This window comes from Orycteropus afer, unplaced genomic scaffold (assembly GCF_000298275.1).
Source record: "Orycteropus afer afer isolate SDZICR_OR568_19922 unplaced genomic scaffold, OryAfe1.0 scaffold00024, whole genome shotgun sequence".
Classification (NCBI taxonomy): domain Eukaryota; kingdom Metazoa; phylum Chordata; class Mammalia; order Tubulidentata; family Orycteropodidae; genus Orycteropus; species Orycteropus afer.
Genome location: NW_006921611.1, coordinates 8,880,989 through 8,893,627, shown reverse-complemented (window position 1 = coordinate 8,893,627; position 12,639 = coordinate 8,880,989). Strand labels below are relative to the sequence as shown.

The 12,639-nt window shown below is 38.3% G+C and overlaps 1 protein-coding gene across 1 annotated transcript in view; it reads left to right on the top strand.

Annotated features, from left to right (window-relative positions):
- Nucleotides 1-12,639, top strand: part of LOC103192138 (disintegrin and metalloproteinase domain-containing protein 2) — a 162,812-nt gene that overhangs the window by 109,081 nt on the left and 41,092 nt on the right. Inside the window, exon 14 of the mRNA XM_007935065.1 lies at nucleotides 1,890-1,995. Coding sequence (XP_007933256.1) covers nucleotides 1,890-1,995 — 106 coding nt within the window. The remainder of the gene's footprint in view (nucleotides 1-1,889; nucleotides 1,996-12,639) is intronic.

The window sequence follows — 12,639 nt, the reverse complement described above, 5'->3', positions numbered from 1 at the left end:
TTCCACTATCTTTTGTTTTCAGTTCCTGATTTTGATAAGTCTTTTTTCAGTCTAAATGCCTTTACTGCATAGATGTTGCTATCACCCATCCCTTCTTTTGTTAGATGTATAAGGTAGGGGGCAAATCATCTTCATTTCAGTTTTAATTCAGAAACTGATATGTGTTGAGATTTGGTTAGAGTTTATATAATCCCCAGTCTATATTATTACACTAAACCATAAACAACATCATGATAAATGAAGAAAATATTGAGTCAACAATTAACATCAATGGAAACAGCAGTCAAGAAATCAAATGACATATTATTTTGGGAAAATTTGTTGCAAAAGACCTTGTTAAAGTTATGAAAAACAAAGATATCACTTTGATGACTATGGTATGCCTGACCCCAGTCATGATCTTTTCAATCTCCTCATATGCATGCGAAAAGGAAAAACAAGGCAGAATTGGTGCATTTGAGTTGTGGTGTTGGCACAGAATATTGAATATATTGTGGATTGCTAGAGAATGAACAAATTAGTAATTAGAACACAACCAGAATGCTCCTTAGAATTGAGGGTAATAAGACTTCCTCTTGATGACATTAGACTTGTCATCAGAAAAGTCCATTTGCTAGAAAAGGACACAATAGTTGGCCAAGTAGAGGGCCAGTGAAAATGAAGAAAATCCTCACTGAGATAGATTGACACAATAGCCTGAATAATGGGTTCAAACATAGTAAAGATTATGGACGTGGTGCAGAACCAGGCAACTTTTCATTCTCATACATAAATTCTCCATTAGTGAGAACAGACTCAACAGCAATTAACAACAACAGTTCACATCTAGTTTGTCCTTGTTTCTAGGTCCTAGATCTTCAGGATTTTTAACTGAGAGGTTGGTGTGTTCATTGAGGCCCTTCCACTTGTGTTATGTGACCAAACCCAAAAAGTTTAGAAAAATTTCCTCTGCTTTGTGGAACTTGTCTCCTTATATTTTAATGTCTTATGTTGTGTGTATTTAGAATCAGGGAAAGCCCTGAGCCCCACATTCTGAATGTGTTTGAGGTATGTTAAATTTCTAATTTTGTCACTCTATCCATGCAAGAGCCTCAAAATTTGGCTTGTTTCTCTATCCACCAGCAATGATCCATTACTCTGGCCAAGACAAGAATATTCACTTCTCACTTATAACCAGTTTTGCAAATGGCCTCTGGGGGGTGGGGTGGGGAATCAACTCCTAATTTTCAGTTCACTGCTGCCTCAGGTTTTCAGCTAAGATCACAGTGTATCCACTGGGGCTTTTCTAATGGTGTGCTGTTTTCCCCAAACTCCACAATGCAGTACTGAAATGTCTCTCTTTTTTTTTTTTTTTTTTTGTCTCTGTCTTTCAACTAGAGGGCATGTGCTGAAAGTGATGAGAAATAAACTGTTCTTCAAAGATGTTGGCTCTTGAACATATAGATTGGCTGCTGAGTGTGAGAAAGAATCAAGGGTAGCTCAAGGTTTTTTGTCAGAGTTAATTTGATGAAAAACATATCAGTTTTGTGGTTTAACTTGGAAAGACATTAATGCAAAAACAGATTACTGACCAATAATTTGAATATTTAGAAATAAAAGAAGTCTCTGTAATATACTTATAAATTTGTATTTACAAATTGAAATGTATAATGTAAAGTGCACATGGTGGTTAATTCTAGGATATGTGTTTATATGGAAAACAAGGGTGTTTTCAAAATTTAAAAAAGATTTAAGTGACTTGTATTATCTTATTCTATTTTTTATTTCCATTTTATATTTTGATCATATTTTACCCAATGCATTTTAAATCATTTCAAAATCTCAAAATGTATGTAGTTTTCAAAATGAATGTTGAGTTCTATATGACAAAGTGCTCTTTTATTTTTCAGGTGCAACTTTTGGTACTGGAGAATGTTTTAATGAAATTAATTCTAGGAATGATCAAACTGGGAATTGTGGTTCAGGCCCTTCAGGATACACACCTTGTGGAGCTAAGTATGCTTTAAGAAATTTTTTGGAAAACTCTATTTACTGCTTTAAATTTGAAAATGCCATAAGACAATTAAGTTTACATTTAATCAAAATATCATGTGACCCTAAACTAAGGTCATATTTGGTCAAATAATAAATGTCACAGAGACAGAATTCTGTACTACTTTCTTGTATGTATACACATTATCCCTTGTACTTTCCCAGAGGTGTTCATTTTACATATAGATACTATAATTACTCATCAGTTAAAATTGCTCTTCTGTTTTCTCATGTGAAAAATATGAAGATATTTATATATCATTGAGTGGTTTCCAGGGTTGAACTTAGATAGTATATTGAGTATACGTACAATGGTAACATACACAGTATGCTCGATGTGAGCATTAATTATTATTATTACTATTATTTAACTATTCGAATTATAATGTTACTGAGGCATAGTTTTTTTATTGTAACATTTTTATTTTGATACTACTTAAAACCTACTTGGAAAACAAATTAAAATTCTTGAAAATGTTCCAGTTTTCATGAATAGTATAAGAAATTCCTGTATGCCTTTTACAAAGAATTGCCAGTTTTTACATTTTGCTCTATTAGATCTTTTCTACCTCTCACTGTCGCTGAAGACTTTTTCCTGAAACATTTGAGTGTATATTGGAAGCTGTGCTCCTTTACTCCTAAATAAATCACTATGTCTTGAAAATATATTTTCTTACATGTGGTGTTGTTAGGTGCCATTAGGTTGGCTCTGACTCATAGCACCCTTCATACAACAGAATGAAACTCTGCTGGGTTCTGTGCCAGCCCCACAATCCTTGCTATACCTGAGCCCATTCTTGCAGCCTCTGTGTCAATCCATCTCATGGAGAGCTTTCCCCTTTTATGTTGACCCTCCACTTTACCAAGCATGATATCCTTCTCCAGAGAATGGTCCCTTCTGACAACATGACCAAAGTAGATCAGATGGAGTCTGGCCATCCTCACTTCTAAGGAACATTCTGACTGCTGCACTTCTTTCAGACAGATTTGTTAGTTATTTGGAAGTCATGGTGCTTTCAGCATTCTTCACCAGCACCACAACTCGAAAGCATCAACTCTTTTTCGGTCTTCCTTATTCATTGTCCAGCTCTCTCAAGCATATGAGGCAATTGAAAATACCATGGCTTGGGTTAGTTTTCAAGGAGACATCCTTTCTCTTCAGTACTTAAAGAGGTTCTGGTAGTTAAGTTTGTGCGTCAACTTGGCTGGGCCTGGTTGAGTGGCTGGGCAGCTGGATGTAGTATTCCCCATGATGAGACTAGTAATCAACTCCATGGTGGAATCTACTGTAAGCTGCTGAGTAGCTGCCTTAGGGATGTGGTCTGCTTCCTGTATATAAGGAGAGGCCTTGGGGAATGGTCTCTAGCTTATGGTACACTTGAACCCCGCATATAGCCATGTTGTTATTCAGCAGACTGCCATGCTCTGCTGACCTTGGGGCTTTCAATGGACTTGAATTAGTGGCCTGCCATGAGTTTGATAACATTGGGACTGTGCCTTTTCACTTGTCGACCTTGGGTTTGTCAGCCTCAGCAGCTACCCGCTACCTGAGTGGAGATATGCCTCTGGCTTCAGTGGACCAGGAGTAAGAGACAGAGCTGAAGCCCAAGCCAAGGTTGAGGGGCTTTCGCCCAGCCCCTAGAGCCTGGCACTTTGGACTCAGACTTAAAGCCTCTAAACTAAGAGAATAAACTCCTGTTTCTTAAAGCCATACTATTTGTGGTATCATCCTGTCAGAGTGGCACTAGGTAACCAAAACAGAGGTCTTTTGGAGCAGATCTTCCCAGTGCACTATGTCGTCTGATATCTTGACTGCTACCTCCATTGATTGGTGTTGATTGTGGAACCAAGTAATATGAAATCTTTGACAACTTCAACCTGTTCTCCATTTAATGTGTTGCTGCTTATTGGTCCAGTTGTGAGGATTTTCATTTTCTTTATGTTAAGACATAATCCATACTGCACACTGAAGTCTTTAATCTTCATCAGTAAGTGTTTCAAGACATTTTCACTTTCAGCAAGCAAAGTTGTGCCACCTGGGTATTGCAGATTGTTAACGAGTCTTCTTGCAGTCCTGATGCCACATTATTCTTCATAGAGACCAGCTTCTCAGATTATTTGCTCAGCATACAGATTGAATAAGCATGGTGAAAGGACACAACCCTGACACACTCCCTTCTTTGTTTTAAACCGTGCAGTAACCTCTTGTTCTGTTTGAATGACAGCCTCCAGGTCTATGTTCAGGTTCCTCATAAGTACAATTAAGTGTTTTGGAATTCCCATTCTTCTCAATGTTATCCATAATTTATTATGCTCCACATAATTGAATGATTTTGCATAGTCAATAAGATTCAAACATCTTTCTGGTATTCTCTGCTTTCAGCTAAGATCCATCTGACATCAGCAATGATATCCCTTGTTCCATGTCCTCTTCTGAATCCAGCTTGCATTTTCGTAAGTTCTCTGCCAATATACTGCTGCAAACTTTCTTGAATTATCTTCAAGATTTACTTGCATGTGATATTTATGGTTTTGTTCCAAAATTTTCACTTTCTGTGGGATCACTTTCTTTGGAATGGGTACAAATATGGATCTCTTCCAGTCAGTTGGCCAGGTAGCTGTCTTCCAAATTTCTTGGCATAGACAACTGAGTGCCTCCAGTGTCACATCTGTCTGTGGACACATCTCAATGGGTCAATTCCTAGAGCCTTGTTTTTCATCAATTCTTTCAGTTTCAATTTCTTCCTTCAATACCATTGATTCTTGATCATATGCCATCTCCTGAAATGGATGAACATCTACCAATTCTCTTTTTGTATAGTGACTCTGTGTATTCCTTCCATCTTCTTTTGATGTTTCCTGCATCACTCAATATTTTGCCTACAGAATCTTTCAATGTTGCAACTCAAGGCTTGAATATTTTCTTCAGTTCTTTCAGCTTGAGAAATGCCAAATGTGTTCTACCCTTTTGTTTTTCTAACTCCAGTTCTTTGCACATTTCTTTATAATAATTTACTTTACCTTCTTGAGCTGCTCTTTGAAATCTTCTGTTCAGCTCTTATTTGTCATTTCTTCTATTTGCTTTAGCTACTCTCCATTCAGGGAGCTCTAGTAGCATAATGCCTAAGGCACTTGACTGCTAACCAGAAGGCTGGCGGCTCAAACCAACCAGCCACTCCTCAGAAGGAAGATGGGGCAATCTATTTCCATAGTGATACTGCCTCAGAAACCCAAGTAGGGATCACTATGAGTCAGGTCCAACTGGATGGCACATAACAACAACAACTCTCCATTCAAGGGCAAGTTTCAGAGTATTTTCTGACATCCATTTTGGTCTCTTCTTCCTTTCCTTTTAATGACCTCTTGCTTTCTTCATGGATGTTCTAGATGTTATGCCATGATTCGTCTTGTTTTTGGTCATTAGTGTTCATTGCATCAAATCTATTCTTTAGAATGTCTGTAAATTCAAAATATATATAATCGAGGTCATGTTTTGGCTCTCATGGACTTGTTTTAATTGTCTTCAGCTTCAGCTTAAACTTACATATGAGCAATTGATGGTCTGTTCCAAAGTCAGTTCTTGGCCTTGTTTTGGCTGAAGATACTGAGCTTCTTCATCGCCTCTTGCCATAAATGTAGTCAATCCTGTGTACTCCATCTGGTGAAGTCCATGTTTATAGCTGCCATTTGTGTTGTTGAAAAAAGGTATTTGCAATAAGTCATTAGTCTTGCAAAATTCTATCATGCGATCTCCATCATTATTTCTTGAGCCAAGACCATATTTTCCAACTGATGGTGATTCTTCTTTGTTTCCAAGTTTTGCATTCCAGTTTTCAGTGATAATCAGCACATCTTGTTTGCATGTTTGCTCAATTTCAGATTGCAGAATTTGGTAAAAATCTCCAATTTCCTCGTCTTTGGCTTTGGTGGTTGGTGTGTAAATTTGAATAATAGTAGTATTAACTGTTTTTTTTCTTGTAGGTGTATGAATGTTATCCTATCACTGACAGCATTATACTTCAGAATAGATCTTGAAACATTCTTTGTGACGATGAATGTTGCACCATTCCTCTTCAATTTGTTATTTCCAATATAGGAGATCATATGGTTGCCTGATTCAGAATTGCCAAAGCCAGTTCATTTCAGCTCACTAATGCCTAGGATATCAATCTTTATTCATTCCATTTCATTTTTGACAACTTTCAATTTTCCTAGAGTCATACATTGTACATTCCATGTTCTGATTCTTAATGGATGTTCGCAGCTATTTCTTCTCATTTTGAGTCTTGCCCCATCAGCCAATGGAGGTCCTGAAAGCTTTACTCCATCCACATCATTAAAGTCAGCTCTACTTTGAGGAGGCAGCTCTTCCCCAGCAGTATCTTGAGTGCCTTCTGACCTGAGAGGCTTGTCTTCTGGCACTATTATTGGACAATGTTTCAGGGCTATCCATAAAGTTTTCCAGTAATATATCTACTATTCATAAGGTTTTAACGGGCCAATTCTTTGAGAAGAGGATGGGCTCTTCCTTCTTCCCAGTCTGAAACCTGTCCCCCATGCGTGACCCTATTGGTATTTGAAATACCAGTGGCATAGCCTCCAGCCTCATAACAACATGCAAGCCACCACACTATGGGAACTGACAGAGAAGTGGTGGATTTTCTTACATAGCCATGTGTGATGGTTATGTTTTTGTGTCAGCTTGATTGGGCCTGGTTGAGTGTCTGGGCAGCTGGATGTAGTATTCCCCATGATGAGACTGGTAATCAACTCCATGATCTACTGTGAGCAGCTGAGTGGCTGCCTTAGAGAATGTGGTATGCTTCCTGTATATAAGCAGAAGCCTTGGGAATGGTCTTTAGCCTACAGCATGCTTGTACCCTGGATGTAGACATGTAGTTATTCAGCAGCCTGCCATGCTCTGCTGACCTTGGGACTTACAATGGACTTAAGTTAGTGGTCTGCCGTGTGGTTTGGTAAGCTCTGGACTGTGCCTTTCTACTTGTAAACATTGGGGCTTCTCAGCCTCAGCAGCCAGCAGCTGTCTGAGTGAAGAAATGCTTCTAGCTCCAGTGGTCCGGGAGCAGAAGGCAGAGCTGGACCCCAAGGTTAAGGGGCTTATACCCAGCCCCTAGAACTTGGCACTTTGACTTGGCCTTAAAGCCTCCAAATTATAAAAATAAACTCCTGTTTGTTGAAGCCATCCCATTTGTGGTATATTCTTGTCAGAGTGGCACTAGGTAACCAGAACACCATGTTATAGTTATCAATGGTGATTCCTACTAAAATGCTGTCAACTATCTCATTAATGTTTTTATAGCTTCTTTTCCTTTTTTTTCAGTGACAAATTCAATGTCATGTATTTGCATTTAATCAAAATGTATTTTTATACTTCTTTCATTTGGAACATTTTCTTTTAAGATTCCTGTCCTTGATTGTTTTTAGGTAACAATTTACATGACATATTGGAGCTCTGGTAGCATAGTGGCTAAGACACTTGCCTGCTAACCAGATGGCTGGCGGTTCAAACCCACCAGCCACTCCTCGGAAGGAAGGTTGGGCAATCCTACTTACGTGGTGATACTGTCTCGGAAACCCAAGGAGGGGTCGCTATGAGTCGGGGCCGACTTGACGATACACAACAACAACAACAACATTGTAACATTTAGCTAGGTTTTCTTTAATTTTCCTGATTGATGTTTAATACATCTATAATAGAGGACTTGCATAACTTTGATTACTTTTTAAATTGAAAAAAAATATTGTGGTAAAATATATTTAACATAAAATTTGTCATTTTAACCATTTTTAAGTTTGCAATTCAGTGGCATTAATTACTTCATAATGTTGTATGACCCCCACCTCTATTTCCAAAATAATTTTTATCATCACAGCAGAAACTCTGTATTCTTTAAGCAATATTTCCATTTCCCTTTTTCCCCAGCACCTGATTATCAATAATCTTTCTGTCTCTATGAATTTGCCTATCTTGGTCTCCTTTTGTGAGTGGCTTATTTCATTTAACATAATGTATTCAAAATTCATCTGTATTGTAGCATATTTTAGAACATCATTCATTTTTATGGCTGAATAATATTTAATTCTAGATATATATTTGTTTACCCACCTTTGGATATTGGGAATCATGTTGCAATGCACATTGATGTACAAGTATTTGTTTGAGTTTCTGTTCTCAGTTCTTTTGGCTGTCTACCAAGGAGTAGAGTTGTTGGGTCATATGTTAATTTAAGGGATAGTGGTGGGTGACGAGGTAGTTAAAGTATTTGGCTGCTAACCAGAAGGTCAGAAGTTTGGACCCACTAGCTGCTCCATGGGAGAGAGATGAGGCAGTCTGCTTCCATAAAGATTTACAGCCTTGGGCAGTTCTACTCTGGCCTATAGGGTTGACATGAGTCAGAAATGATTCCATGACAGTGGTTTATGGTTATTTAATGTTTGATTTTTTGAGGAACCACCATGTTCTTTTCCATAGTGGTTATACCATTTTATATTCTGACAAGTGATACTTGAGCATTCTAATTTCTCCACACACTTGCCAAAAGTTGTTATTTTCCATTTTTATTTTCTTCACTTCTTCATTCTTTCTTAATTTCATTTTTCTTTATTTCTGTTATTTATTTATATTGTGATTTGGGTGAGTGTTTACAGAGCAAATTCACTTTCCATGCAGCAGCTCACATACACTTTGTCTTATTTCTATTATTTTTTTGCCTAACATTTTCTTTTCATTTGTATAGTTGATTCTTACAGTTTTCATCTCTCTGCTGACATTACCTTTCTTCTCTTTTACATTCTCCACATTTTCCTTAAGAGCCTGATCATGTTAATAATAAACCAAACCAAAAACCAAACCCACTCTCATTGAGTCAATTCCAACTCATAGTGACCCACATAGGGTTTCCAAGACTGTAAACATTTATGGTAGTAGATTGCCTTATCTGCTTCCCACATAGCAGCTGGTGGGTTTGAACCATTGAGCTGGTTAGCAGCCAAATGCTGTTATACCACAAGGGCTCCTTACAGTTAATTTAAATATTGATCTAATAATTACATCTGTGTAATATTTGATCCTGGTTCTAATGCTTGCTTTTTCTCTTCAGACTGTTTTCTTTCTAGCCTTTTTGTATGTCATGCACTGTTTTTTCTTGTAAATAGGTCTTTAGTGTAAGAATATCTGTTAAGCTTTTCAGATAGTTAATGTTACTAGTAGGAGCTCTGATGGTGTAGTGCCTAAGGCATTTGACTGCTAACCAGAAGACTGGAGGTTCAAACCCACCAGCCACTCCTCGGAAGGAAGGTTGGGCAATCTACTTCCTTAGAGATACCGCCTGGGAAACTTAAGGAGGTTGCTATGAGTCGGAGCCAACTCGACGGCACTGAGTTTTTTTTTTTTTTTTTTTGGTTTAGTTTTAGTCAACAGAAGCTTCAAATTCCTCCAATGAGATTTTTTTCCTTCCCTCATGGCTTTGGCCCTACATTTTATGATGTTCTTCTGAGAAATGCTGTCAGTCATTTCCTGTAATGTCAATTTGACTTCTCACTGAATTCTGACTCATAACACAGTAGAACTGCTCTCGTAGGTTTTCCAAGGCTATGATAGACTGCCACATCTTTCTCCTGTGCAGCATCTGGTGGTTTCAAACTACTGACCTTTCAATTAACAACCAAGGTCTTAGCCATTATGCCACAAGGGCTCATTCTTTCACTGTTATTATTACTGAAGGCTTGTTTATGTGGTTGTAGGGTGAACGGAAGGGATGCTCTCTAATCTTTGAACTAATTCCCAGTCTTTCAATGTGCCTATATCTCAGAGTTCTGGCTTTCTGAAGCGTTTCTGTCACATCAAGGTACAGAGTTTTTCCCTACCTCCCATGACTTCATACCTTCCATGTTGTTGGCGTTGTTGTTGTTGGCATTGATGTTATGTGCCCTCTAGTTGGACCTGACTCATAGCGACCCCTCCTTGGGTTTCTGAGGCAGTATCACTAGAGAAGTAGATTGCCCCATCTTCCTTCTGAGGAGTGGCTGGTGGGTTTGAACCCCCAGCCTTCTGGTTAGCAGTCAAGTGCCTTAGGCACTATGCTACCAGAGCTCCTATACCTTCCACAGGTACAGCTATTAAAGTTATCTCCATTGTTGACTATGACTTCTAGTTATTTATTTATTTATTTTCTTAAGTGAATCATGAAGGCTGGAGTGTGGCAGAGTTTCCCTCCCCTTGCAGAGATTTTTGTTGCTGTTGGATGTTGTGGAGTTGATACTGACTCATGATGACACCATGTGACAGAGCAGAACTGCCCCATAGGGTTTCCTAGCCTGTAGTCTTTACAGGAGCAGATAGCCAAGTCTTTTCTCTCACAGAGCCACTGGTGATTTCTAAGTGCCAACTTTTCAGTTAGTTTTTAAAATCCAGACCAAATGGAAGGAAGAGCCTTCTGAGGTTTGTGCTGCTGAGCACCAAGTGGACTCACTCAACACACAGCTTCCAGGAAATAAACTCAGCAATCTTCTTTGTCCCTTTCCAACTCTTTCCTTTTTCCAGGTGGTTGATGTTCAAGTTGTAATGGTCGTCAATATTTGGAGGACCACCTCCAATGATCCCTGAAGGAAAAATGACTCTGTTCTTCATTGTCATTATTACTGAGCTGTGGAAAACTCTTAGAAAGATGGTCAAGAAGCATTTATTCAACAAATGCCCATGGGCTAAGGAAAATTATTGTGGAATCTTGCTCAAATGTGTGCTTTTCCAATTTCACGTTTTACAAAAAGCATGCAAAGGAAGTAAATTGTCCTTAGCTGAGATTGTTGTTGTTGTTGTTATGTGCCATCGAGTCAGACCTGACTCATAACGACCCTTCCTTGGGTTTCTGAGGCAGTATCACTACAGAAGTAGATTGCCCAACCTTCCTTCAGAGAAGTGGCTGGTGGGTTTGAACCACCAGCCTTCTGGTTAGCACTCAGGTGCCTTAGGCATTACACTACCAGAGATTAGGTTCCTGAATTGTCCTCTGGTGAAGTCCTTTCACCTGGAGATTAGACCTTTGTTATAGATAAGAGGCTGAGAGGGTTTTACAGTAGATACTCCTTCCTTCTCCCAGCTAGAGTAATTGGCAGCTTTCTCAGATACTTGCCAAGAGAATCTGATTGAGTTGTGGGGCGGGTGATGACATATAAAGAGATGGGAGTGCCTCTATCACTGCCCTTCTCAGAAGCTTCTCATTCACACTTGCAGTCAACACTCAGTCTCCAGAAATTCATCAAAGTAAGATTTAAATACTTGTTCCTAGTGGCTCATGGTGGCTCAGTGGTTAAGCACTTAGCTGCTAAGCAAAAATGAGTGGTTCAAATTCACCAGCCACTCCATGGGAGAAAGATGTGGCAGCCTACCTCTGTAAAGATCACAGTCTTTGAAACCCTATGGGGGAGTTCTACTCCATCCTATAGGGTCACCATGAGTTAGAATCGCCTAGATGGGATCACCTTATGGTGTCCTTTGGCTTCTGCTTCAGATAGGGGAATCTCAGATGCTGTATCTTTTGGCAGATATTTAACTTTCAAGATTCAATGAGATGGGTTTTCCCTGTAGCATCAGTTCTCTGATACAAGAAGTCACTGATTTACTTCGTTCAGTTTTTTTCTTTTAAAGACAAGTGTAATTACTTCTAAACTCTTTATATCAGAGTTCTTATAGTACATTTTAAACATCTTTACTAAGATATAAATTACCAACCATAAAAGCCATTCATCTTATGTGTATATGATATTTATTTTTTGGCAAATTTGTAGTGTAGAGCAAAAACCACCAGAATCACTTTAAAATCTGTATTTACCTTTTGATTTATAAAAATGACCACTCTTATATTTGTTACTAGACATTGGCATACCTTCTTTGGTGAAATATCTGTAGCCCATTTTTAAAATGGGTTTTGATGTTCTTTTTATCAAATTGTGAAAGTTCTTTATACATCCAGAATACAATCTTTACCAAATATATGTTTTAAACACATTTTTCTTTGTTTTTTGTCTTCTTCCCCCCCCCCTTTTTTTGTAATACTTTTGGTGAAAATGTACACATTTAAACCTAATTTGGCTCTTATTTGACAAGTTTGTCTTACTTTTTCTTAATGATGCCTTTATAAGAGGAAAATATTTTAATTTTGATGGAATATAATTTATCCCTTCACTTTTTAAAGACCAGGATTTTGATGTACTATCTAAGAAATCTTTGCTCTGTCTAGGATCTCTAAAAGAAAGCTGAATAAAAATGGTGAAGCCAGATGTCTTTGTCTTATTCCCAGTTGAAGACAGATAGTATTCAGTCTCTCAACTTAAGTTTGCTGTTACTACAGGTTGCATGTACTGCTTTATTAGGTTGAAAAATTTCCTTTCTATTATTAGTCTATTGTGTGGTTGTAGGGTGTAGGGAAGAGATGCTCTCTAATCTTTGAACTAATTCCCAGTCTTTTCATGTGCCTATATTTCTGGTGGCATAGTGGCTGAGGCACTTGACTGCTAACCAGAAAGCTGGCGGTTCAAACCTACCAGCCATTCCTTGGAAGGAAGATGGGGCAATCTACTTCTGTAGTG